At 38.5% G+C, this 27,927-nt stretch overlaps 1 protein-coding gene across 4 annotated transcripts; it reads left to right on the forward strand.

The window, feature by feature from the left end:
• The first annotated feature begins 229 nt into the window (after window positions 1-229).
• On the forward strand, window positions 230-27,653 carry USP16 (ubiquitin specific peptidase 16). Of its 4 annotated transcripts, none has more exons than XM_039237281.1 (18): window positions 230-376; window positions 3,651-3,752; window positions 5,670-5,848; window positions 8,733-8,836; window positions 9,636-9,739; window positions 10,608-10,792; window positions 11,376-11,471; window positions 12,955-13,085; window positions 13,499-13,586; window positions 14,658-14,736; window positions 16,497-16,588; window positions 16,931-16,987; window positions 17,877-18,053; window positions 20,176-20,836; window positions 21,934-22,028; window positions 23,173-23,259; window positions 26,986-27,142; window positions 27,235-27,653. In XM_039237281.1, exons 2-18 carry the CDS (start codon window positions 3,692-3,694, stop codon window positions 27,357-27,359), a joined length of 2,478 nt encoding a protein of 825 aa, XP_039093212.1. In that variant the 5' UTR covers window positions 230-376; window positions 3,651-3,691; the 3' UTR covers window positions 27,360-27,653. The 4 variants fall into 4 exon arrangements, with proteins under 4 accessions (XP_039093212.1, XP_039093214.1, XP_039093215.1 ...); XM_039237283.1 differs by having other exon boundaries at window positions 10,611-10,792; XM_039237282.1 differs by lacking the exon at window positions 230-376 and adding an exon at window positions 698-777.
• The last annotated feature ends 274 nt before the right edge of the window (window positions 27,654-27,927 follow it).

Raw genomic sequence — 27,927 nt, forward strand, 5'->3', positions numbered from 1 at the left:
CCTATGTAATGTGAATAAGGTAACCATCCAGGACATCCCAAAACTCTGACCGCCATCAGGTACTCATGCTTCCGGAGCATTTAAACAACCCCATCGTTAATCAGAGTGGTGAAAACTGACAGCTAGACTCCTCCCAGCAGCTGAGTCTGAACTTCCGGAGGCAGCCGCGCGCAGGCGCCAATAAAACAGCGTGGGCTCCACCGGCCCTTGGGGCTAAATTACTTCCCATGATGCCGCGCACCGGAAGTTGTTGCTTTCTGGGGGTTACTCTGGCTTCGGCCCTGTCGCTCTCTTTCTGTCACCAGGAGGAAGACGGAGCAGGCTGCCCAGCCCAAAGGCCCACTAGGGGATGCAGCTATGGGCGCTGTCGCCGTGGGTGAGTTCTGTTCCCACTGACTCGCAGTCACCGCTCGCAGCACGTCCTGCGTTCCGACAGCCCGAATTTCCTGCCTTGACCTCGTTCTCTTCTCGAAGGCTCCTCTTCCTTAAGCACGTTACCTGGCCTCGGCCCGGTACCGCGTTCTCATTGGTTTCATGTCCTGTCAGTTCCAGGAGCTGGCCAATGAGTTGTCGGTGCTGGCGCCCTGTTCGACCCCAGACCCCGAGGTTTCTCCGTGGGTGCGGAGCAGTTGGACGGGAAGGGGAGGTGTGATGGGCGCCGCGCGGCCGGGAGCGCTCTACAGGTTGGGGTTGGGTTTGCTGCCGCGTCCATGCAGTGGTTCGTGGGAAAAAGGATCTGTCATCCCCCAGATGATAGGTTTAGCCAGTGAACCTAGGGTAGGTCAGGTCTGTACCAAACTTGAAAGCCGTGTTGAAGACCGGCTGACAAAAGTTTTCCAAACCCTTACTTTTTTTTTTTTTTTTTTTAATGGAATCGAGCAGGGATGGGAAGACTGGGAAGGGAAGGGAACTGGATTCATACGCGAGCTGTCGAGGCCAGCTTTGATTTACATCTTGTGTGGAGTCCTGCAAAGAGTAATTTGGCTAAGGTGCTGACTCTCATCTGGAAGACTCCCCTGAAAAACTTAATAGATTTATTGATGTTTTATAGCTGATGGTACTCACCAGTCTCTTTTCTCGATTCATTTGATGCCCTTTATAGTTTCTAAAGATTTATTGCAGCGTTTGCCACAGCTTTGCAGTGACCCCCCCTACTGTCCTCTCCCTGAACTAATTACAATTAGTCTTTCAAGTTTTCTTTGGAGTCTGGGCGACTGCAGTCCTCAAACCGGATTTGCTAGTTCTGTTTTCTTCACTACTGGAGACTTCTTCATTCTTTACCTTTTTCTTTTTAAAAAATTTTTTTTTAATGTTTTATTTATTTCTAGGAGAGAGAGAGACAGCGTGAGCAGGGGAGGGTCAGAGAGAGAGGGAGTCACAGTCTCTGAAACAGGCTCCAGGCTCTTGAGCTGGCAGTCAGCCCAGAGCCCGACGCGGGGCTCGAACCCACGAACCGCGAGATCATGACCTAAGCGAAAGTCGGACGCTTAACCGACTAAGCCACCCAGGCGCCCCTACCTTTTTCTTTTTCACCGGAACCTGTTTGCTTCATTCTAATGTGTGCCTATCTTTGTACCTTGTAATCACCTTTTGTCTCAGGTACTGTGTTCTTTTTCTATTTCGATGCAAGAAGTATTTCTTGAGGACCTACTTTGCACTCACAATCATTAGATGCTTTAGGTAATTCGGAACTAATGCCTAAAACCTTTTTTTTTCTCCTAGATCTATACATACCAGATAGAAATAACACGCCCTAGAACTTTACATTCCAGATAGAAATAACACGTGTCCAGGTCAAAGATTTAAGAAGCAGCCCATTATTGTTTCAAGTTAGGGGATCAAATGAGCAGCGCACATTATAGCGAATTGGGGAAATTCAGTTGAGAAGTTTATTTAGAGTAGAATGATTGTCTACAGCTTCATTGAAATGGACAGCCTGGAGGATTGATTAGATTTGAATAGATGGAGAGAATGTCCCAGCTAGAGATCAAAGGCATAGAGATGGGGCCCTGGTGTTTTGGAGGGGATGTTAGGGGAGAGACTGGCTTGATTGGAATGTAAATAGTGGTGGTCTTGGAATTGAAAGACCTGTGTTTTAATTCCATCTCTGCCACCCTGTAATCTTTTGTCATTTTCTTTCTGAATTCCTTCCTATAGCAAAATGATCCCCTTAAAGGGGTGTTGTGAAAAGCAAATAAGATAATGTTTATTAAATGGAAGATCAAAAGCACTGTGTAATTAAACTTTAGTGGTCCTCTGAGAAAGTAATGAGAGTCAGGATTACCAGAGCATTGGGACAATTTATAAAGGGACCATGAGCGCGCAGCTCAGGAGCATGGATGTGATGAAAATAGTATTAGAAGATATATCTGGTACTGGAATGCAGCACAGAGTAGAGTAGTGGAGTGGAGGCAAGAACTTGAGTACTGTTTTTTTCCTCTAAAATCTACAATTCTGAATATGATAAATTATATAACATGTTATTTTAGGGCGACAAAATGTACACAGAATATACCCTAGTTTTATAGATACCAATATACTTTGTGTTCTTTTGTTGTTAGTTAATTCATGTATTTTGTAGACATGGAGACTTGTTACATTTTAGATGATCCTTGGAAAGTTTAACAGTTACTCCATGTGGCAGTCATTTTCCATTAACTATTTTGAATTAACTATATTTCAAAACTCTTATTTGCACTAACCAATTAAGAGCTAGGAGTACTTCTAAGATGCTAAGCCAGGGCAGGATGACAGCTAAGTATCAAATTAATTGGGAATTGTTTTCAAAATATATCTTCCAGGTCCTACTTTCCACTATGTAATCAGAATTTTAATAAGCATCACTGGTAAAATAACTATTATAGTCATTTAGTTGACTTTGGCACTAAGTTATTTTATGTGAAGTACAAGTTTTTAAAATCAGTATTATTTAGTTACATAGACCTGCATGTACTTTCAGCACTTTTGATGTTTTCTAATTTTGAATTGTTGACAAAGGACGTGAAGATTTGATGTGCAGCAAGATTTGTCATAGTCTTCCAACCTGATTTTGGCCATAACATAATAATGTAAACAGTTGAGAATGTAGTTGTAATAAATTCTCAGCTAGTATCCATAGGAAGTCCTGGTATGGGAAATGTGAAACAGTGGATCACTTTTTATATTTGGCTTTGAAATTCTTGTAAATTTTTGAACTCCCTTTAGTAGAGTATCTTCACTTTAATTTTAAATTTTTTTCTTGGAGAAATTATCAGTTTAGATTGCAGAGCTTAGAAGGATAGTTTAGAAGGAAGGGACATTATCCTGTTTCAAAGTGCGTACCACCATTCCACATTTATGTAATGAGAAACTGAATTCCTAATAGTGTGGAAGTGCTGAGACTTCTCAAGAAAGACACAGGTTCTTTCCTGACCTTTACATTCATTGCCAAACTCTAAACCTTGTTAAGAATCAGATTTGTAAATTATGAAAAACAGGGGTAATACTATTCTATCTACTTCAGATAGTATGTGATAATATGTGAATGGTCTTTGTATATTATAAAGTGTGATAGGCATGCAAAGTATGTAACTTAGTTATATTACTATCTCCTAGAGAAATATAAAACATACCTTTATTTTTTTTCAAGCTAACTTTATCTTGTTTTCTAGATTGTTATTTTGTGTCAGTAAGTAATCCATAAAGTGCCAACATGGGAAAGAAACGGACAAAGGGAAAAACTGTTCCAATTGATGATTCTTCTGAATCTTTAGGTATATTTCACCAATTGAATCTTTAAAGTTATGTTTATATCCCTAAGTGGACATATATTTTAATATGTACAAATGGGATCAAAGTGAACATTATCCTTTTATAATTGCATTTTAACTTAATGTTTATATCTACATGTCATTTAATAGTCTTGACAACATTAAAATTTTTTTAATGTTTATTTTTGAGAGAGAGAGAGAGAGAGAGAGACAGAGCATGAGTTGCGGAGGGTAGAGTTAGAAAGAGAGAGAGACACAGAATCCAAAGCAAGCTCCAGGCTTTGAGCTGTCAGCACAGAGCCTGACGCAGAGCTCGAATTTACGAACTGTGAGAACATGACCTGAGCTTAAGTCGGACGCTTAACTAATTGAGCTACCCAGGCACCCCTTGACAACATTTTTAATGGCATAATATTCTATTGATGTAAAGGACCAGGGGTACATATTTCGTAGCTTAGGTAATTCATCACTGTTATAAATTTACATAACCTTTAACTTTTCAGCGATGTGAATTGAGTGATCTAAAATATTTTTGTAGCTAAATCTCTCTGCACATCAGTTATCTTTTTAGTTCATATTCTAGAAGTAGAGTTGCTGAAATAAATGGCATAAATATATTGAAGGCTCTTTTGGTTTTATTGCCAAAACGCTCTCCAAAAATAATTTACTAATTTACAGGCCCCCTCGCGTGAAATAAAGTGCCAATTTCCCCAACCTTTGTCAATACTGGCTAGTGTCATTTGTAAAAATCTGCTGGTTTGCTAGTTGAAAAGAGTATTTTCTTTTTTTAGTTTGTGTTTCTTTGGCCACTTGCTGGGATTTAGTAGTTTTTTAATATGATCTCCTTTCTATTTATTTTCTCTTGATGCAAGTTCATTGTGCATAAGCCAAATGTGCCACTTGACTAGTTTCTGAACCTCTCGGGTCCTTGAAACAACTGAAGCGCTTTAGAGTGGCTTGCACAGCCCTTAATGGTCTGGTCCCAATAGGGTTTTCAGTTTCAGGTCCAGCTGCTCATTTTTACACACGTGTGACTGCCAGTCTGAGGAGACAGAATGCACTTTGACATTTTATACCTTCATACTTAGGTTTGTGGGATGTGGCCTTTTCAGTTGTTCTTCACTCCCTGACTTCATAGCTTCAAGTGGGAGCTTTGAGGTCAGAAAGACTTGAGCTCAAATTCTGGCATAGCCACTCGGTAGTTACGTGATCTTGGGCACTAAATCTTAGTTTTCTCATCTGTCATTGCGGATAGTAGTGTCCTTCTTGTAGGGGGATCTGAGAACTAAATGAGATGATGTATGCAAAATATTTAGCACAGTGTAAGATTCATAGTAAGTACTTAATGTCAGCATTTTATTACTGTTATCAAGACTGCAGATGTTACCTACTGTATGTAACCTTTATTGATTTTTAGCCCTTCGTGTACTGTTCTAGCACATTTTGGAGATTCTTAATGTATTTATTTATCTGCTTCTGCCAGAATATAAACTATTCAAAGAGAAGGGCTGTGACTTGGTCTTTTTTAGGTTCCCTGGCCTTTACCACAGCGCTGGCCCTGCAGTAGTTTTATTGTTGACTGAATGAAGGACCTTCTCCGTGAACCTTTTAAGATCAAGAGAATAACTAATATGATAAAGGCCTTAATTTAAAGGAAACAGTTAAATAAATAGAAGTGAATTTAGAATGGTGATAGTTTACCTAGGACTTCAAAAAACAAAATTTCAAATTTGTATAAAATCTCTTTCTCATATAATCATAATATTCAAGTATCAAGCAGAAATTTAAGTTCTTAGATTATCTAACAGTTTGTTTATGGAGTAAATTCATTTTTGATGTTCAAATTAATGGTAAGTTTTGAGATTAACCACAGAAAGCTTTATTTTACCTCACATACTCCTTTATTATTTGTTTTAATAGAACCTATGTGCAGACACATTAGGAAAGGATTGGAACAAGGTAATTTGAAAAGGGCTTTATTGAACGTGGAATGGAATATTTGTCAAGATTGTAAGACGGACAATAAAGTAAAAGATAAATCTGAAGAAGAAACGGAAGAAAACCCTTCAGTTTGGCTGTGTCTTAAATGTGGCCATCAGGTATGCGTAGGTTTTGAACACCGTGGGATTTTGTAAAACTCTGAATTTATTTTAGAAGCTATTACCTAAAACCAGTTTGGGTAGGTAGGGTGCCAGCTGGCATAGGCCCTATTCCCTGGAGAACAAACTTGGGGACTGAGGTTTGTGTATAGGTAGATGGTTTACTGGAGAGTGTTTTCTGGTACCATAACCAGGAGGAGAATTAGGGAAGCAGGATTAAGCACAGGGAGAAGTTGAACTAAGTGAAATGCTGTGGGACCGCACCTGATCCTACAGTGAATTCTGGCCTTCAGACAGGTCCTGGATTGAGGCAAGGGGCCAGGTGTCTGTACTTGTGCACAGGCTAAGCATTGGATTGTGGCATGCCCCTGAGGAGGGGCAAGCAGCTCCATTCTACTGAGGATAATTCCTGGGGATGGACAGACTGAACTGTGAGCTGTAAGGAGGCCGCATTCATGGCAGCTGGGTGAATGGGTAACTTCATTTTGGGGGTATCTAGGTAACAGAACAGTTGACAGATATTGCCAAGGTGCTAAAGGTCAGGGACTCTTAGTCTCTGTTAGTGGTGGCATGTCAAGTTCATATGTTAGGCAACTGGTCTGCTATGCATGCCTGTCCTGAAGCTTCAAGATGAGGCAGAGAACTTTTTTTCTTGAGATAATTAAAGATTCACATGCAGTATAAGAAATAGTAGAGATATCTGTGTATGCTTTGCCCCGTTTCTACAAGTGGCAACATTTTACAAATGTCACAGATGTTTTGTCACCTGTGAAGATTCATGTATCCACCACCACAGTCGAGATACCAAGTAGTTTCAAATCACATGGATCTTTTGTGTTGCCCATTTTTAACCATACCCACTTCCCTACTGTCATCTCTTCCCCAGGCCCCTGACAGCCACTAATGTGTTCCCTATTTCTAAGATTTTGTCATTTCAAAAATTTTACATGAATAGATTCATACAGTATACAACATTTTTGGATTGGCTTTTTTCCCTTAGCTCAGTCACCTAAAGAGTCATCTAAATTGTGTGCATCAATAGTTTGTTTCTTTTTTTTGTTCTTTTTTTGTTCTGAGTGGTATTTCCTGGTATAAATATCCCTGGTATATCCCGGTTTATTTACCTGTTCCCCTGTTGAAGACATTTGGGCTGATACCATTCCAAATTTGGTGATTACAAATAAAGCTACTGTGAACATTTGTGTAAATGTAATATTTCATTTTTCTGGAAAAATGTCCCAAAAGTGCAGTTACTAGGTCATGCATTACTTGAATTTTTAGTTTTTAAGAAGCTGCCAAACTTTTCCAGAGTGTCTGTAATGTTTTTTTTTCCTACTGGTAGTGCATGAGTGATCAACTTTCTCTTCATTCATGCTAGCAGTTAGTATTGTCATGACTTTATTTTAATCATTCTGATAAAATCATGATGACTTTATTTAAATCATTCATTTAATCATTATGATAGTGATAGCTCATGTGTCAATTTGATGATATCTGAATCTTTGCAAAGAACATATGTATTATTTGTATTTGAAAGGTTTTCACTGAAGGTCTTAAATATGTAGGTGAGAATGAATATATTTTGTTACTTAAAATTTTCCAGAATACATTTCCTATTATACATTTGATTTTGCTATCTTTTTAATTCCTAAGGGTAAGACAGTATCACTATCAAGTGTTAACTTTTGTCTTACTATAGTTAAGCTTTTGCAATATTAGCAGGTGATTCTCTCAGGAGAGGTGACCTCATTCTTAGGTTTCAGGTGGTCTTAAATGGTGTTAAATATTTCAAAATTAATGTCAAATTTTAACTCATTTATTTTATTTATTCAATTGAATGTTGAGTGGAATAAATTAAATCAGTAGTGTTGATATCATAGGTGAAAGATTAGGATTAATGAACATTTCTCCTTCAGAATATATTTTTAGCTATTATAGAAACAAGACCAATTCTGTAGTGCAGTCCAGGGGAGTGAGTTAGTGGCCTGGTTCAGATGCATACACAAGGGAGATTTGATTCTTAGCAGTGATTTGACCAGTGAAAGGCAGAAAATCCAGTCATGTTCTTTTATGAATAAGCCTATACATCTTGTAGATGGAAATTTCCCATTCATTTGTTCAATGAATGCTTATTGACCTTCCATTGCTAAATTTTTTGGGTAACAGATTACTTCTGTTTTTTGTACTTTCAATATTTATAGTCCAGGGGAGGAAGGATACAAATATCAACAACTTTACTATAAAGTGGAAAATTAGGAATGCCACCAGGAATTTACACCATATTTTGTGTAGTAGGACTACAGTGTTTTCTTATCTGGGAGGAGAAGCATAGGCTTCTGAGAGGAGGCCTTTGAGCTAGATCCTGAAGACTGGGTGGGATTTGATATAGGACAATATGGGGGTTAACCCTGGAAAGGTAGGTTGAAGTCAGGTGGTATCGGGTTTGTTAATTAAGGTTTTAAAACCAACTTGGAATTTTTGAATGGAGTGTATGAACAGAACTTTGTTTTAGATACCAATAAACTGAAAAAATATAAATGTGAAGAAAGAAGTTGAGGTGAGAAAAATACTTAGGAAGGTGTTAAGTTGTTCAGACCACACCTAGTGAATGACTGCGTTAGCATGGTGTACTTGGCACTAGAAAGGACAAGTTGGAGAGGAAGAGTACTTTGCACAGTTCCTAAATACGTTCTTCTTTAGTTGTCCTCAGTTGCCTGTTCGTATTTAAGTTTTCATAAAATCTGGACTCTCTCTAGAATCTAACATCTTATTTCCAAAATTGTTAAGAATGAGTTTCTCAGGCCACTTCCTTGTGCATTATGGATTATGAGTTCTCTTTTGGTGAACTTCTGTGGCTTTGAGGTTTATGGTTATGATTCTCTAGGGCTGTGGCAGAGATTCTCAGGAGCAGCATGCACTGAAGCACTATATGACACCAAGGTCTGAACCTCATTGTCTAGTTCTTAGTTTGGACAACTGGAGTGTATGGTAAGTTTCAATTCTTGTGCTTGTCAATTGACTGGAAACTATTTGAAGTATTGGAGAGTGGAGGTGTTTGAGAGCAAGAAAGACAATTTTTGTAGAATTTGTTTAAATACCATCACTTTTAGGAGGCTAGAGAATGTAATCTTTGAGTACCTTTTGCTTCATATTGTACACATGTAGAAATTACTGCATGTAGAAGACCTAAGTCTTTCATCCTTTTGTTTTTCTTGCTTGTGGTACTATAAATGGCATGTGGTGGGTTATTATTTAAAAATTTGGACACTAAAAACAAATTTCAGATGAACTGAGAATATAATAAAATTTTGGCAGTGAATTTGCATGACAATAAATGTGAGGCTCGTATGTACATTTCCCGTATTGTAACCTCATCAAAACAATTTTTCCCATCTTTAAAAACCATTTACACGGTGGTGTACATTGAGCATCATCTATCAGTTGTAAGACTGTTAATTTTGATGATCTAGATCTGTAGTTTGCAATATGTGTAGAAAAATTTTTTGACTTTAACGTTGTAAATAGCTATTTCAGTAAAATATTTGGAGTTTTTACACAGTATTTATATGTAGCCATGGTTCTGGCTAACCTTACTACTAGTCTCCTATTAGTAAAGCTTGGACGCTACGGATAGCCTTCTTCAATAAAACACAGAATTTTTATGTTCAGTTTCTTTAATAGAATAAATTGTTTGTTACACACGTTGGGTTACAGGAATTATAATTTTTCCCCCTTTTTTGGTTGACAGTTTTGTCACTTTTCTTCTCTATGATCTTTTGGCACACAGGTGTTACCTATGTGATGATGAGGTCCAGTATTGTAGTTCAAACAGATTGGGTCAGGTGGTTGACTATGTTAGAAAACAAGCTGGAATTACAACTCCAAAATCAGGTAAAATAATTTCTTTCTCAATATACTCTGTAATGTTGACTTCTATATCTTACCTGTCTTATAAATGTGTTTAGATTAATTTACTGTACTAGGCATTACATAACTCTGAATAACATTAATTGTGGTTGATTTTGAAGTGTGAAACTATTTTTGGTTAAGAATGTAGAACAGTGGGAATAGATCTCAGAAACAATCTAGTCAGATATGATGGAGTGTGTGATGAGTCTGGAGTGAGTAATGAGCAGTGGTGCCCTTTCTGTACGGGCCTCCAGGTGGGTGTGCTTCACACTGAATTTGCTTTGTTATATTTGGATGATATACAAGTGAAGTATTTGTGACTCCTTCAAAAGGCTAGATATTTCACAGATTTTCTGCATACGTAGTTAAATAGGGTTGGCATACATCATCTGCTTTAGCCTTGTTTTGATTTTCACAGTCACAGAAGTATCTTTGGCACAGCCAGGATTGTTTGTTCTTAACTTCAGGATTTGTTTTTGACACATGGAATTTCATTTAAAAATTTATTTCATGTCTACATTCTTTACTTGATTGCTTTCTACTCTAATTTCGTAAGGATGTGCTTGCTCATTTGTGAAAAACTTCCGTGTAGTAAGAAATGGAATATTTGTACCAGACATAAACTGTTTGATTTTATTTGCCAAACTATTGCTTATATCACTTCTGAAGTTTTTTCCATTGATTTTTCTCTTTTGTTGGTAATTTACTTAGATTTATTAGAAAACATTTAAAATCAGACAGCTGGCGAATAATGTTGGATAAAATTCACAGATACTCTGTCCCAAGTATTAGTTTGCATTTAGTATAGTTGTAGTACACATTTTGCCAATTTTTTCTTTTTTTTTTAAAGCAGCAAAAGATGGTAGCATTGAACTTGAAAATAAAAAATTAGAAAAGGAGAGTAAAAATGAACAAGAGCGAGAAAAAAAGGAAAACCTGGCTAAAGAAAATCCTTCCATGAATTCTGCTTCTCAAATAACTGTGAAAGGACTCAGTAATTTGGGAAATACATGTTTCTTCAACGCAGTTATGCAGGTGCCAATTTTATTTTTTTCCCCCTCTTAAAATTTTTTTCCCCTCATATTATAGGATGTTTTTGCATACTTGTTACTTACAGTATTGGTTTCTTTTTCCCTAGTAATTTATTTCTGGGTTCTTAAAGAGTACTTAAGGAAATGTTGACTTCACATGGCAGTAAAACACAGTGTTAAGCATTGGGGTGCGTTAGAATCCAAAACCATCGTGGCCTGTGCCTTCACAGAACTTGTAGTTGGGTGGGGGAAGCACAGGATAACCTAGTACAAAAACATGCCTGGTTACCAGTGGTGATGCTGGTAGGGTAATACTTCATGTTGGTAGTAGGCAGTGCCCTTTGGAAGTGAGGAGTAAGTTCTAAACTGAAGCACTGATGAGCCAAGTAAAGTAGGGAGAAGAGCATACCATTGCTTTTTGTTTCCTGAGAGAGAGGCTATAAAGGCTTCAGTGTTGATAGTGATTTTCTGTTTTGATAGAATAGTTACTTAAGAAAAACTTGGATTATTTAAATATTTGAATGAAGAAATAAATATTTGATTTGCCTTTAAATTATTTTCCTTTTCTTTTCCATCCTACATTTCAGAATTTGTCACAAACACCAGTGCTGAGAGAACTATTAAAAGAAGTAAAAATGTCTGGAACAATTGTAAAAATTGAACCACCTGATTTGGCACTAACTGTATGTACTTTAAGATTTTCTTTTTCTTCTCTTTTTTTTTAATTAAGTTTATTGTTTTATTTTTGAGAGAGCTTGCATGCAAGTGCAGGGGAGGGGCAGACAGAGAGGGAGAGAGAGAATCCCAAGCAGGCTCGCCTGTCAGCACAGAGCTCAGTGTTGGGTTGGAACTCGTGAACTGGGAGATCTTAACCTGAGCCGAAATCAAGAGTCAGATGCTTAATTGATTCAGCCACGCAGGCGCCCCAGGATTTTCTTTTACAGTCAGTAATTTTCCTTTCTGAATATACACATTCTAAATTATTATCACTATTACTTTTTAATGTTTATTTATTTTTGAGAGAGAGAGAGAGCATGAGCAGGGGAGGGGCAGAGAGAGAGGGAGACAGAGAGTCTGAAGCAGGCTCCATGCTGTCAGCGCAAAGCCCAATGTGGGGCTTGAATACATGAACCGCGAGATCATGACCTGAGCGGAAGTTGGACGTTCAACTGACTGAGCCACCCAGGGGCCCCCACATTCTAAATTATTTTAAAGAATTGATGTTCATTTTCACCATTTTTGTTTGTTTTGTTTGCTTTTGTTTTAGGCTACTGAGTCAAAGATTTACAGCCTAATAGACTTAGCTTTTAGATTTATTTGCTATGTGTATGTCATATTCTGCTGTGCTCTAGTGTTCAGTGTTCTTGGGGAAGTTGTTGATATGTGTGAAGCCCTAGGCATGCATTATTATTATTATTTTTTTTTTTTACCAGCTTTTAAGGTGACTTAAATGCTGTGTAGCCAAATGAATTTTACCCTATCAGGTATTTTTTTAAAGTTTATTTATTTTGAGAGAGAAAGAGAGAGAGTGTGAGTGGGGAAGGGGCAGAGAGAGAGGGGCAGAGAGAATCCCAAGTAGGCTCTGCACCTTCAGCATGGAGCCTGATGCTGGGCTCAAACTCATGAACTCTGAGACCATGACCGAAGCTGAAACTAAGAGTCTGACCCAAGTGCCCTCCTACCCTTTTTTAAGTATTCATATTTTGCTCTGGCTCTTTCAGTTCTCAGGTGGTGAGCTCCTGATACTCTAAAGCTAAAACAGTAGAACTGAATTTCTCATCAATAGTCTATGACCAGGAACTTTCTGTTTTTGGATGTACATTTGACATTTTTTTTTTTAATGTTTTATTTATTTTTGAAGGAGAGAGAGACAGAGCACAAGCAGGGAAGGGGCAGAGAAAGAGAGAAACATAGAATCTGAAGGTTCCAGGCTCTGAGCTGTCAGCACAGAGCCCAACACGGGGCTCAAACTCATAAGCCGTGAGGTCATGACCTGAGCCGAAGTCAGATGCCTAACTGGCTGAGCCACCCAGGTGCCCCTGTACAGTTTTAAATGGGACGGTTTTGTTAGGAACATTGGCAATGCAGGCAGGGCTAGCTACGTTTTGATAATATAAATGATTCCAAAATTTGACTGAAGAAAGTAATTTTTATTCCCATATTCAGGAACCCTTAGAAATAAACCTTGAGCCTCCAGGCCCTCTTACTTTAGCCATGAGCCAGTTTCTTAATGAGATGCAAGAGACCAAAAAGGGAATCGTGACACCTAAAGAACTCTTTTCTCAGGTCTGTAAAAAGTGAGTATCTGCCTTGATTATGTTTTCAGTGCATCATTAGGATGCTGAGAAATAATATGAAAAACTCATTAGAAGTCAACCCAATACATATATTACAGCATGGTTTATTTCATTTAGATTAAAAAACATGAACTTTATATGAAAATTAAATCTGCCAAGGATGTTGAACTAAAGGGAAATTTTGAGAAACTAGAACACTGTGACATTTTGGATATGATACTAAGATTTTTGTAAAAATAGTTTCATATTTTAATAGACTCATCATTGCTTTATTTTCTTTTCTGTTTTTCTTTCTTTCTTTCTTTCTTTCTTTCTTTCTTTCTCTCTCTCTCTCTCTCTTTCTCTCTTTCTCTCTTTCTCTCTTTCTCTCTTTCTCTCTTTCTTTCTCTTTCTTTCTTTTTTTTTCCCTGTAGAGCAGTACGGTTTAAAGGCTATCAGCAGCAAGACAGCCAGGAGCTGCTTCGTTATTTATTGGATGGAATGAGAGCAGAAGAGCAACAGGTTAGCATATTTCAATCCGTATATTTTATAATCCCATCCTCATTAACTTGTCTGTCATTTGATGTCTTAAGGGTTGGTAAAGCAATGAAAACTAGTTACTGAGGCCATTGTATTTAAAGCTTTTTTTTTCTATACCAGTGTTTTCAACCAGTATGTTTCCTAAGTAGGATGAATGAAGAGAATTAGAAATGATTCTCCTTTTCATGATGCTCTGTTTTCCTTGCTGGTTAGGTCATTATTGTTCTTTAGGAATTCTGTTGTACTAGCCTATGCCAGATTGCTCCAAAGCTTTGGAAAATGTTTCTCCCAAAACAGTTCCCAGTTGCAGCGCATTCTTACTCTTAATTCTGAGTATGACTTAACACAGCTTTTTGAATCTGGGAAGTATGTTCATTTATAAGAGTCAGCGAACATAGTTACGTTTAAAAATGTTTGTAAATTGCCAGGATATAAAGTAAAGTATTGGGGGATGTTGAGTATAATTAATAAATGTAATAATACTAGTGATTACAAGTGACAACTAATGTAGTATTTATTTTGCTCTTATTTTATGTTGAGCACTATTCTCAGAATCTTATATGAATTACCTTACTTGGTCCTTACAGCCTTTCTCTGAGGTAGATGCTGTTAATCATTTTCTCCATAGATTGTGAAACTGGGGTGTAGAAAAGTACCTTACCTGGTTCAGGGTCACCTGGTAATGATGGCGCTTGGCTTTGAGCACTGGAGTCCCCTGTAGCTCTCATTTAAACAGTCTGCTTCTAGGACATGATATTTCAGTGGTCGTTCCAAAGGAGGTGGGCATGTGCTGAAAAGCTTTGGTTTGAATAGATTAAAATCTTGAAGTAAGACAGTGCCTTTGTTCAGGGGTTAGTGCTTGTTTTATAATTCTTTTTAGCTCCTTGAATTAATTTTGAAAATGTGATTTTAGAAATACTGATTTTTATTCAGTAAGTTTGGGGAGCTAATTCTTGATCACTTTCTTGACTTGATTACATATTTTCTAAGGAAAATAAACTATAAACCTTTAAAAATTTAATAGTATATATATATCCATTTTATTACTTTTAGAGAGTGAGTAAAGGAATTCTTAAAGCATTTGGTAATTCTACTGAAAAATTGGATGAAGAACTAAAAAATAAAGTTAAAGGTAATGTCTGACTTTTTGAACTAAAACACTATAGTCGAATTCTTCTGTATCTTAGGACAAGATTGCTGGCACATGTATTTCAAATTCACAGTTACTAACATAAATTTTTCTCTATCACTGTTGATTTAGAAAAATTATTCAGAACTACAAAGGTGAATATTTTAGAAAAATTTACATTTAGTGTATTTGTATGGAGTATTGTAGTGAAATTTATAAAGATAGAGCTAAGATGATATCACAGTTTTATTTTTCAAAAGCTTACACAGTTGACCCTTGAACAGTGCAGAGGTTAGGGCTACCAGACCTTTCCCTCCCCATTCTCACACAGTCAAAAATCTACATATAGAACCTTTGACTCTCTAAAAAACTTAACTACTAATAGCTTACTGTTGACTGGAAGCCTTACTGATAACATAAATACTAAAGTAGCACATATTTTGTGTGTAATATGTATTATGTACTGTATTCTTATTATCATGTAAAGAAAATGTTGTTAAAATCATAAGGAAGTGAAAACACACTTTCAGTACTGTACTGTATTTATTGAAAAGAATCACACATGGACCCGCACAGTTCGAGCCCATGTTGTTCAAAGGTCAACTGTATTTCTAATGAGCGTGATATGCAAATTAGACTTGTCTGTGAGTTGTCAGTAACTGGCTTATTAATTGTGGAACAACTTCATTATTACTGTTTGGTGTGGCATTTAAAGATTTAGGACAGATCAGCCCAATAGAACTTTTGTGGTAATGGAACTCTTCCATAGTTATGCTGTCTGATCCAGCAGCCACTGGCCACATGTGGCCATTTAAACCCGTAAAATGTGACTGGGGCAACTGAGGAGCTAAATGTTTATTTTTATTTAATATTAATTTAAATTTAATATTCACAAGCATTTAGTGGCTATTGTATTGTAAAGCACAGTTGTTGGTTTTTTAAAGTAGACTCCATGCCCAATGTGGGCCTTCAACTCATGACCCTGAGATCAGGAGTCGATGCTCAACCAACTGATAGAGCCAGGCACACTTGTAAATCACAGTTTAGAATCACCACATAGCACCTGTTTGCCTCCTTGATGTCTTTTAGGGCCAGGCCAGTCACAGAGAGAATCCCGCCCTGCTGGCACTATCTGTCATCAAGTGTGTTTCTGTATAAATGGGTACACCTGTCATTTGAATAGGAGTTACTACATTTTATGTGTTGAGAAAATTGGGTGGCCAGGTAGTAAAATTGTCACCTTACACTGAACTTACTAAGATTATTTCTGGGAACATAGGAAAATCAAAAGAAAGATTTTGTCTGAAACATTTTCCTGATGGTTTTTTTCTGTTTTGTTTTGATTTTAAATGGAATTCAGCCTTATAGTTTACAAAACAAGTTACATGCATTCTCTCCTAAATTTGCTGTTGAATATTAGAATGGTAGAGCTAGAAGTGATCTTGAATATCATCCAGCTTAGCCGCATCTGTTAATTTGACTAGTAGGGATTGATAGAAAGTCTCACTGACTTGCACGGTTTGTTTTGCACTGACTAGATCTAGGGTAAGAACTGTTTCTTTTTCACAAGGCATGATTGTGTTAAATTGTGTTATGTTCAAAAGTGGATATATCCTGCTGATTATAGCATAAAAATAGAAATTATAGTAATTAGGAACAGAGAAATTCAGAAATTAAAAATGAAATTTTAAAGTTAGGTAAGTAAATAGTTTTAACTTAATTAATTATGTAAGGGTAATTGATAAACTTTTTTCTCTTCATAGATTATGAAAAGAAAAAATCCGTACCAAGCTTTGTGGACCGCATCTTTGGTGGTGAACTAACTAGTACAATCATGTGTGATGAGTGCAGAACTGTAAGTGGCTGTGGTGTGGACTGGATCCAGGCATTAAGATTAATGGAGCATAGTTTGTGGGTTGTGTCCTTCAAAAACAGAAGTATCTAGTCATAAGCTATTCTTTGTTGAACTGCCCAAATCTATATAGTTCTGTCCTGGGACTATGAACACTCCTTAGATCTGAAAGAAGTTAGCTTAACATTTTAATTTATTTCCCCTAACCCAAAGTCCTCAATGTTGTGTAAGTTTTCATTTTCTTAAGCCTTTATTTTAAAATGCCCCCCTCTCCACATGATCTTACTATATAATGTCTAAAGTAAATCTTTTTCTTCCCTTTACTTTTTTTTTGGGTTGATTAAGGTCTCTTTGGTTCATGAATCTTTCCTTGATTTGTCTCTACCAGTTTTAGATGATCAGGTAAGATTTACTGAATTTATTTTATTTAAGTAGATATTTTCCCACTGTTAGATTTTATGAGGGAAGCCTTGTCACTTTTTTCCAAGTTTGTACATTAGCCCTTGTAGAAATTTTTAAAAATGTATATGAGATAGGAGACCTTAAAAGATTTGAATCAAAATTGGGGTAAATGCCTTTTTTTAAAGAGGATAGTTGGTAGGTCTAGAGTTCTTTATAGATAATTAACTTCACTGGTATGCACATAGGGAAGTGTTTTCTTCATGTTAAAAGTTACTGTTTCTTTTCATTATTGAAGACTAAACACAAATTCCTTACAGTCTTCAGTTCATACATGTTAATGGAGAGTATCTCAATTTTTAGCCATATTAATTTGGTTCCTATTAAGTAGTAGTAGGAGAAAAGAAAACGTTATAAAAATTGGATAAATCATTATTCAAATTAATATGAGTTAGAGATCCCTTTAATCACTGTTACTTAATGATTAAAGTCTTACCAAACTTTATTTTTTCTTTTTCTAAAACTCTTTTACATGGAAAGGAGAAGGATAAGAAGGGCTGCCTTAATGAGACAAGTAGATCGCTGATAAACACAAAGTGCATTTAGAAATAGACACAGTTACAGTGTGATACAGCATATACTTAATAACATTCATTATGTCTCTTTCTAGTGTACTCACATGTGAAGTTGCCATTTTTACTGTTTGTTTCCTTGTTTTCTCAGCATGTGAGGATTGCTTTCTAGTAATTGAATGAATTTTGTCCTGGATATATTTCCAAATATTGTGGGAAGTAAATGTAGCATGAAATAGGAGTAGAAGAATATTTAGGTAACATGAAATCTCTTCACCAAATAGTAGTTGTAACATTTTATTTTTGGCCCATATCTGAAGAGTGGTAAGAAAAGTATAAATGATAAAAATTTGAAAAAGACGATGGAGGATGAAGATAAAGACAGTGAGGAAGAGAAAGATAACGACAGTTACATGAAAGAGAGGAATGATATTCCTTCAGGAACAAGTAAGCACTTACAGAAGAAAGCAAAGAAGCAAGCCAAAAAGCAAGCCAAGGTGGGTAACTGGGAAGAAAACTGTGCTTTTCTACTCTTGTATCTGCAGCTGTTGCATTTGAAGTCCAAATGACTGAAAGAAAAGGTTGTACTCTGGGACACCTGGGTGGCTCAGTTGGTTAAGCGTCCGACTTTGGCTTAGGTCATGATCTCGCAGTTCGTGAGTTCAAGCTCCACATTGGGCTCTGTGCTGACAGCTTAGAGCCTGGAGCCTGCTTCCAATTTTGTGTCTCCCTCTCTCTCTGCCCCTCCCCTGCTCACTCTCTGTCTCTCAAAAATAAATAAACGTTAAAAAAAATTTAAAGAAAAAAAAAAGGTTGTGCTTTTTTTTAAATCTTGCATTACTTGTGAGAACTTCTAAGAATATTAGTTCATTTTTAACAGTTTTTTGAGCTCTTAAAATGTAAAGATTTAAAAATGTAGGAAGATGAACGAGAGGCTCCTTCCAAGCCTGCCCTCTTATGAGATAGGTGACCACTTAATTAGTTTCACATGTGTCCTTCCGCAGTTTCTTCTGGAAAATAGGATCAAGTACAAATACATAGTCTTGGTTTCGCCTCCTCTAAAAAATTATACACACGGGGCACCTGGGTGGCTCAGTCGGTTAAGCGTCCGACTTCGGCTCAGGTTATGATCTCACAGTTCGTGGGTTCGAGCCCCGCATTAGGCTCTGTGCTGACAGCTAGCTCAGAGTCTGGAGCCTGTTTTCGGATTCTGTATCTCCCTCTCTCTCTGACCCTCCCCTGCTCACGCTGTCTGTCTCTCTCAGAAATAAATAAAACATAAAAAAAAATTAAAAAAAAATTCTACACACTATTCTGGACCTTGTGTTTTGTTTGTTTCTACTTCATTAGATTCTTGGAGATTTTTCCACTTCAGGACACAAGGATTCAGTTGTTTTAAACACCTGTATGCTATTCTGTCTTATAGATGTAACCATAGTTCATTTAACTGTTCCCCTGTTGATTTAGGTTTGTAGGCTTTTGCTAGGTAATAACCTGTGCTGCAGTGAATAGCCCTGTACACCTGTCATCTGTAGGGCACGTTTTGAGACAAATGCAAAAATGCAAGCGGGCTTGCATTTGCAATCTACCTGCCCTCCACATAGGTTGTACCAACGTATATTCCCACCGGCAACGCACAAGACTTGCTGTTTCTCTCTATCCTTGACAGCATTTATGTTCTATGACTTCTGGACTTCTGCCAGTCTGATGGAAAAATACTATCTCAGTGCGGTTTTATTTTCCATTTATTTTAATATAAGTAAAGTATGTTTTTATGTTTAAGTCATTTGTGTTCCCTTTCCTTTGCAGTATTGGCTTCTAGCTGCTCTCCATTTTTCTTTGATGGTGTATCTCTGTTTTTAACTGAAACACATTAGAAAATGTGTCCTGCGTGTTGTCCTTCAGCCACCTGGAGTTACAGATTAGCTTCACAGGGACTGTTATTTTGCCTGGCGTCTTCAGGCAGTCCAGTGACAGGAGTGCGCTGACATGCCTTCCCCCTTCTACGTGCAAATAGGCTGCAAATGAAAATAAATTGCTCCTAGGAGGGAAGTCCTTTGTCGTCCTCTGTATGCGAGGCTTCCTTGCTTGCTCCCTAATTTTGGGCCATTTGTTTCCTGGAATGTTCTCCATCCTGCCCAAAGCAGTCCTGTATTTATTTGTGCATCCTTGAGTTTTCAGTTTGTTTTTTCTTCCCCCAGTGAACTTTTGACCCAGTAATCCTAACTCGCACAGGGATACCCCTTCCTATTGGGTGTGTAGTCAGACCCCCGCCTGGTTCAGTACTGCTTGGGTTTAACGGTTCCATCTAGTCTGCCGCTCTGTCTAGGCCACTTCTCTTAGAGCACAGACCATGTCTCGCAGAGTTTTATTTGCCCCGTGTGATAGTATTTTGATGATTGGTGATGGTTTATTCCTGCTTTCAATTAAAGGACTTTCTTCATAATTTATTTGATCCCTGATAGTAAAGGAACTTTTAGGATCAGAATTCTGGGAGTGAACCCTTCCTTATAAACTTATCTTTGATTGATAAATCAAAATAAGCATGAAAGCCCAATGTGGTACATGCATGCTCTTTCTCTTCCTATTTTTAAAAAACGTTTTATGCTTTTTGCACAGAACCAACGAAGGCAACAAAAAATTCAAGGAAAAGTTCTTCATTTAAATGATATTCGTACCATTGACCATCCTGAAGATGATGAATGTGAGGCTGAAATGTCACTTCAGGAAGTGGATGCTAAATCCAACCATATCTCAGAAGAGGAAATCACACATAAAGAATATTGTGTTAATCAGAAAGACTTGAATGGCCAAGAAAAAATGGCAGAAGATGTAACTGACAATCAGAAATCTACAGAGGAAGTAGAGATGAGAAATGTCAGCCTGAATAATGATCTGGAGGGTCTGGCATCTTCCCCCACTGAGTGTCCTAGGAATTTAAATGGTGCCTATCTGACAGAAGGGAGCAGTGAAGAAGTGGACATTTCCAGTGATTTCAAAAACCTTAACTTGAATGCTGCTCTTCAACCTGATGAAATAAATATAGAGATTCTGAATGAGAGTCATTCTCTGGGGACCAAGGTATATGAAGTTGTAAACGAAGATCCAGAGACTGCTTTCTGTACTCTTGCAAACAGAGAAGCTTTCCATACTGATGAATGTTCAATCCAACATTGTTTATATCAGTTCACCCGAAATGAGAAACTTCGAGATGCAAATAAACTGCTTTGTGAAGTATGCACCCGGAGACAGTATAGTGGACCAAGGACAAACATAAAAGGTATATAGAGTCTCTCTCTGAAAGTGAAATAATGTTCAGGGACACATTTTGCACTGCATAGGTAGAGTACAGCTATTGTAGTTGTATCAGGAGATGGACGGCATCTGGATGTTCCTTCTCCTGAGTAAATATTTGATAGAAGGATGGACAAACAGATGGAAGTGGCTGATGCTCAATGGCAGCCTGACAGCAGATAGAGCGGGACAGTTTGCTCTCCAACACCCCTTTCTGTGGGTCAGTCATGCCCCTGGGATTTATCACAACAGGGTCCTTCCCCTTAGAGATAGTGGCTGTTTCTCTGCATGCTGTTTCTTGTCAGCATTTGCGAGGGCCCTCACCTCGCTTGTATCCGGGAAGCTTCACTTCATCAGTGTCCTCACGAGACATGCCACGTGCCAGGCGCTGGGAGGACAGCGCTTGCTTCTAATCTCCCTCAGATACAGAACAGGAAAAACGGACAGTTCCCTTTCTCCCCACACCCCTTTGTTTTTGAACTTGAGTTAAGTGGGGTAAGGCAGGATAATGGATTCCTAAGGATTCTTCCTCGAGTTGATGAAACATTTTAAAAGTCTAGCTTTTTATTTATTTGCATGTCGATACCGAAAGCAAATTGTGTTGATTTTATAGCAATTCTGTTTGCTTTAGAGCAGATGTCAGCAAACTGTTGTCCACAGGCCACGTTTGGTCTGCCATCTGTTTTTATGTGGGGTCTAGACATGTTTTTATTGATGAGTATTTGCAAATGATCTGAGAGTAGAAAATGCTAAGTATGAGCCCCAATGAATTAAATGGTATCTGTTCAAAAATAATTTCATTTTTTTCCTCAGTAGACTATAGTCCTATTCACTTGTTACTACATTTAGAATTATATCAGTAAAAACTTGTGGGAATTTGTGGAAATTTTTACTGATACCTACAAAATATACTTAATCTTGCCTCTTGGTCCACAAAGCCCAAAATACTTATTATCTGGTCCTTTCCAGAAAGGTTAAAGATGATTGATTGCTTTAGGTGTTTGAAATGATTTTATAGCAAATGTGAATGCTTTAGAAGTCTAAAATCATTTCTACACTGCTGAAGTTTCTTTTCTTCTTCAGGCGAAAGGAGACATGTGTATACCAATGCCAAAAAGCAGATGCTCATCTCTCTTGCTCCCCCTGTTCTCACTCTCCATTTAAAGAGATTTCAGCAGGTACCCTTTTGTTACCTCAAATTTTGTTTTAACTACGTAATGCTTTATTTGTTGTCTCACCGTATTCCTGTGTTTCTTTGGTTTTCTGTTATTTCTTAATTTCGACTTTCAAAAAGCAGGGAAGTAAATGTATAAATGTATATGGGTGTGACAAAAGCTTAGATGAAGATAGGTGTCAAGGTGGAGGAGAAACTTAGGCACAATCTTTTCCTCAGTTTTACTAGAACTGATGTTGCTCTTTTTTTAGTAAAATGAGTATCTTACTCTATCCTTAATTTCAGGCCAAAAAAAAAGTCCATTTTACTAGCTGTATTTCACAGTTAAGAAATCAGTGCTGTTTTTCTGTTGTGCGTGTGGTACGTTATTTGTACTGACTGACCCTTGCTAAAAAGACATTGATACCTTGGATTGTCATTATTTTGGTGACCCTGTCTTTTCTGCAAGATTTTTACTGTAAGCAGTACAAGTTTTAAATTCAAATTCCCAAAGTACCCTAAAAATGTATTCCCTCCTGTGGTGGGTATATGGGTTTGACTAATTGGGTGGGTCTCTCTGAAATAAGCACTAAGCTTGTTTACAGAGGGACACTGAGCGTGTGTGCTTTACAGGAAAGTATTCTCCAGTTGCTGAGTTTTAAAGCACTTAAAACCTCCGGTCTAATCTAGCTTTTCTGGGTAGCTAAAGCAGAAACATTGAGAATTTTCTCATGGGAGCAGATTTTTTTTTCCCTTACGGTTATTTAGTTAGAGAGAGACAGAGAGAGAATGCATGCATGCGTGCTCGGGAGGGGCAGAGAGAGAGAATCTCAAGCAGGTTCCGCACTGTCAGTGTAGAGCCTGAGGCAGGGCTTGAACCCACAAAAACCATGAGATCATGACCTCAGCCGAAATCAAGAGTTAGATGCTTAACTGAGTCCCCTAGGCACCCTGGGAGCAGCTTTCTTAATCCCCTGGGGTGTGGGGTGTGTATTTGGTGTGCACTTAGCAAAACTCATTGAGCGGTCAGAAAGAAGAGAGTCTCCTGAGAAGACTGAGCTAGGGTTCAATGTTGGTGTTTTTTTGTGCATTGGGGTGAGTCTACAGTTTACTTAATGTGTACAGCTTTTTCTAGGAAAAGAACTCAATCTATTATCTCTCTCTTTTAGGCTGGTTTTAACCTACGCAAAGTTAACAAACACGTAAAATTTCCAGAAATCTTAGATTTGGCTCCTTTTTGTACCCTTAAATGTAAGGTAGGTGAAAATGGTCTTTTTGGGAAAATTCTTTAAAGAGAAATCATAGCTTATGTACCAGATACTCCAACAGTAACTCACTGAAGTATGAGGTTGATAAGAATGAGTAGAGTGGTTCTTTGATCTTTGTACCATTATAATTTCAAGATCTGTGATGAATCATTTTGAACATTAGGTTGTTCATTTCTTGAATCTCTGTTATTGTGGCAGACGTCTTGGGAGCTGAGGGCACAAAACTAAAGATCAGCAGACTTAGTAAGTAATTTCAGTTTAATATGGTTGAGTGTGAAGATTGGTGTACACAGAGCCGGGGTGATATGCACTTAATCCAGCATGTTGGTGGCTCAGGGAAGGCTCTGTGAAGTAAACCACACCTTAACCACTATTTACAGTAGTAAGGGTTAGTGTGATGGATCAAGAGGAAATTAAGTTTTCCAGGCAGAGGGAACAGCCAGAGCAAAGACATGTCAAATGACATGGTGAGGACTAGGGACCAGCCACAGAAGCAGTTGTAGAGCTTCCAGTACAAAGCTAGAGGACACTGGGAGGTGAGAAGTGAGATGAGAATGAGGTTTGGAGGATTATCGTGGTGAGCACCTTGGGCTTAAATAGGTTTGCAGTGGGGTGCCACTCAAGAGTTTAAAGCAGTGGGGTGACAGCCAGATCTGTGTATACACGGATTAGTTGCTGAAGCATGGAGGTTGGATTTTAGGCAGGGGTTCTCTAGTTAGGAGGCTGTTCAATTAATTTAGTCAGTACATGGTGAGAGCTTCAACTAGGGTAGGAGAGGGCAGACTTGAAAGAATACTTCAGGGAGTAAAATTATCCAGACTCATGACTGATACAAATATAAGGTCCTGGAAGGTAAGGAAGAGGCCTTGAAATGGATGGTAAGGGTAGCACAAAAAAGAGTTGAGCATGATTCTTGAAGCCTGGATTGAGTGACTAGGCAGCTGGCAGATGGGAGTACCATTAACTGAGGTAGGAAATACAGGAAGAACAACAGGTTGGGAGGTAGAGAAGGGATAAGGAATTTGGTTTTGGATACATGGAGTTTCAGGAATTTAAATACTCATGGGGAAACATTTGGATGTGCATGTCTGAGGCTCAGGGCAGAGAGGTAAGGTCTGGAGATAAAGATTTGGAAATCAGTATATAGATGATGGTTAAAACTATGAGGCTAGGATCTCCTGTCTAGAGCATGGAGAAAGAGAAGAGATGGTTAATGACAGCTCTGGTGAGCATCTGAGCGTATGAGGCATATGTTGAAGAGGAGGACACACCAATGGTCTCGACAGATCTCCATGTTGAAGAATGTGGACAATTGGAAAAGCTATAGTGTTGTGTTATATTCAGATTTCAGATACTTCAGCATAAACATTAATAATTTGTGTGCAAAACTTGAAATGATAGAAATTCTCCTGTCCTCCCTCCCAAATTAAAATTTTAAAATTCTCTAAGAAAGGTATTTCAAAGCCGGTGGGTAGAGTGAATTGTAATTGTTTTTATATTCTCACCATGGGGCAGTGCCACTTTTGCCAGTAAGCAGAATACCTTTGGCTGGATTAAACACAAGAATATTAGGAATCCATTGTTGGCCTACATCGCCCTGTATTCAGGTTGCATGGAAAAGACTAGGTGGCCTCAAGTGTCGGAATATCAGAGAAAAAGACTCAAAGTATTTGTGGATTAGATGGTATAGAGGTCATGGTAAATTTTTAAAGAAGTGTTGGTGATTTCAAGTGGATTGAGCAGTGAATGAGAATACTGGAAATAAAGCACATAGGTATGTGTGAGGCTTTGTTAAAAAGGAAAAGTGGTGGATCAGTGTTTGTTTTTCTTTTTTTAAAGTCTGGGAAACTTAGGTAGGCTTGCAGACCAAGAGGAAAATCTAGAAGTTAAAGATTTGATTGAGCAAGAGCCTGGAGGAGGCCAGAAGGGCTGCGATGGGGACACTAAGTTGTAGTATTGTTTCTGAATAAAGGGGAGAGGATACTTCATCTGCCTGAGAATGGGCAACTTACAGTTGGGTCTGTTTTCCTAAAGTGAGAGGTGAGGTCAGCTGCAGAGAATAATAAAAGGTTGAGGGATAAGGAGAGGCTATAGGAGTGGTTTAAGTTTGGGCCTGTTGCTATGAAGGACAGCTGTTGACCTAAGGAGCTAACTAAGGGACAGGTTACAGGATTAGACAGTCACGTGGAAGACCCTGATGAGTCCTGAGTTTACCAATCTGCAGGGATATGTAATTTTGCTTCCTGGCAATAGCAGCTGTCTGGGTGTGTGGTTGGGAAGGCTCATTGTAGGATTCAGAATGAAGTTGGTTTTGTTTTGTTTAGGTTTTAAAAAATTTTTTAAATGTTTTATTTTTGAGAGAGAGACAGCGTGAGCAGGGGAGGGTCAGAGAGAGGGAGACACAGAATCCGAAACAGGCTCCAGGCTCTGAGCTGGCTGTACAGAGCCTGATGTGGGGCTCAAACTCCTGGACTGTGAGATCATGATTTGAGCTCAAGTTGGATGCTTAATCAACTGAGCCACCCAGGCGTTCCCAGAGTTCTGTGATCAGTGTCCTGGCAAGGCTGGTGGTGGGTGTAAGAGAGGTTATTTGTAAGACTGATACACTGGTTCAAGTTCTCCAGCTTTAATATGCATGTCCTTTGGGCATCAGAATCTCTTGGGTGAGGGTCGAAGATTCTGCATTTCTGATAAGCCCTCAGGTGAATGCTGACACTCCTGTTCATTGCCATTTTGAGAAGTGGAGACAGACTTGATAGGGGAAATGAGGCCAAGAGGCTTCCTCGGCCAGGAGAAAGTCAGGGTTGCAGGATGCAGTTAGGTTAGAGAGAAATCGGTGAGAGAACCCAGAAGAGCAGAAGTGTTGTGAATGGAGACTAGAAAAGTGGAGAGACTTGAAGTTGAACAGTTCTGGGTGAGGATCGATTGCAGAATATAGGCCTGGGTGTGGCACCTAAAATCAGATGGCAGAAGTCCTGGGAAGCTTATTGATGGACACTCAAATCCCTAGGAAAGCAGACCGGACTTGAAGTACGAAGTTCTTCTGTGAATAGGGGGCCACAGATTAAAGAGATGACAGTGTAATTGAGTGATTAATGATGCCCATTCAGGGGGACTTTTTACACAAGAACCCAAGTGGTATAGTTGTCTGAAAACAGCCCCCAGCTTGCTCAGAGAATGCCCGTCCCTATCACCAGTCAACCCTACAGCACTTGGGGTCTTAAAAGAATAAGCAGCCTGCACCGTCTAGCTGGCAGAAGTGAACCCTTGAGAAGTTGAATCTCTGAAGAACATCTGTAAATCTAAGGGGTGGTTCTGGGATGACTTAAACGCTGTCCTCTTGCTGTTAAGGGCTGACAGTCTCAGCAGGAACTGGAATGCCAGAACTGCTGAGCTATTTTGCAATTATCTGAGCCCAGGACTCCTATAGAAACTGGCAAGTTCAGTTATTTAATTATCTGGGCCAGGAAACTGCAATTGTGGCAAGTGGCCTCTGGTTTGTGATTGTGGCAAACCACAATGGTGACTTTCTAATAAAACCTAAGTGTGACACTAGGCTGGGAAAACGCAGGGAGAAAATAGTCAAGGTCAGACTTCTGAAGGGTTTCTACACTTCCAAAGTAAAGGCTAGAAACCCTTCACTTTAACTCATCTTGCCTATGTCATCTATAAATGGGACTAGAGCTAACTTCTGAATTCTCTTCATTTTTAAAGAATGTTGCTGAAGAAAGCACAAGGGTACTTTATTCCTTATATGGAGTCGTCGAGCACAGTGGCACCATGAGGTCAGGGCATTATACTGCCTATGCAAAGGCAAGAGCTACCAACAGTCACCTCTCTAACCTTGTTCTCCACGGGGATATTCCACAAGGTAAGAGGGCCTGGGAAACTGGTATTCAGAGGATTATGGCAACACCGGAAAATCATGAACTTGAATCTTCCCATCTAATTTTCTCCTGACAGATTTTGAAATGCAGTCAACCAAAGGGCAGTGGTTTCACATCAGTGATACACATGTGCAAGCAGTGCCGACAGCTAAAGTCCTGAGCTCACAGGCGTACCTCCTATTTTATGAGAGAGTACTGTGATCCTCTGAAAAAGTGCTTTCTCCACAAACAAGTTTATAGCTTTTAAAATGGCTGTAATTAATAATAAAGAAGTGAAGACTAAAATTATGTTCACTTAAGTACCTGCCAGAAGAAATCATGTTTATTAAAATATTGAAGGGAAAACACCTAAAAATTTACAATGGTTTTGTATTGTCATAGTGGTTTTTATTCTTGCTTCCAGTTTCTGGAAAGGATTTTGAACTCAAGTCCTCTGTGCTTAAATATGTCTGGGTGATGGGTTGTAACACATCAATAAACTGACTTATCCCCCAACTTGTTTTGTTACTTGGAAGACTGTAAGTTGTGTTCTTACCCTAGCATGTAACATTTTTAAAAACGTTTGGCTAATGAAACTTCAAATGTATTTTAAAAATGTGTTGACTTTTAGAAGCAGACATTTGATATTGGCAGTAGCATATACTTGGAAGAAATCCCTGTATTTACAATTCCTCTGAGGCCATACAGTGTGCATAAGCTGGGGTGTAGGCGTGACTCTGCTCTTGTTCTGTGAACAGACCCAAAGCAGACACTCCTGGGACTCTGAAGT

The sequence above is a fragment of the Hyaena hyaena genome, unplaced genomic scaffold (genome assembly GCF_003009895.1).
Source record: "Hyaena hyaena isolate Hyena2069 unplaced genomic scaffold, ASM300989v1 scaffold_122, whole genome shotgun sequence".
Taxonomy (NCBI): domain Eukaryota; kingdom Metazoa; phylum Chordata; class Mammalia; order Carnivora; family Hyaenidae; genus Hyaena; species Hyaena hyaena.

What these genes read in the sequence shown, in the direction of transcription:
- USP16 (XM_039237281.1), top strand. Translation starts at nt 3,692, where the DNA reads ATGGGAAAGAAACGGACAAAGGGAAAAACTGTTCCAATTGATGATTCT. An exon ending in TCTTCAACGCAGTTATGCAG is followed by an intron (nt 10,793 to 11,375) that starts GTGCCAATTTTA and finishes CCTACATTTCAG; the next exon opens with AATTTGTCACAAACACCAGT. An exon ending in ATTTAAAGAGATTTCAGCAG is followed by an intron (nt 22,029 to 23,172) that starts GTACCCTTTTGT and finishes TCTCTCTTTTAG; the next exon opens with GCTGGTTTTAACCTACGCAA.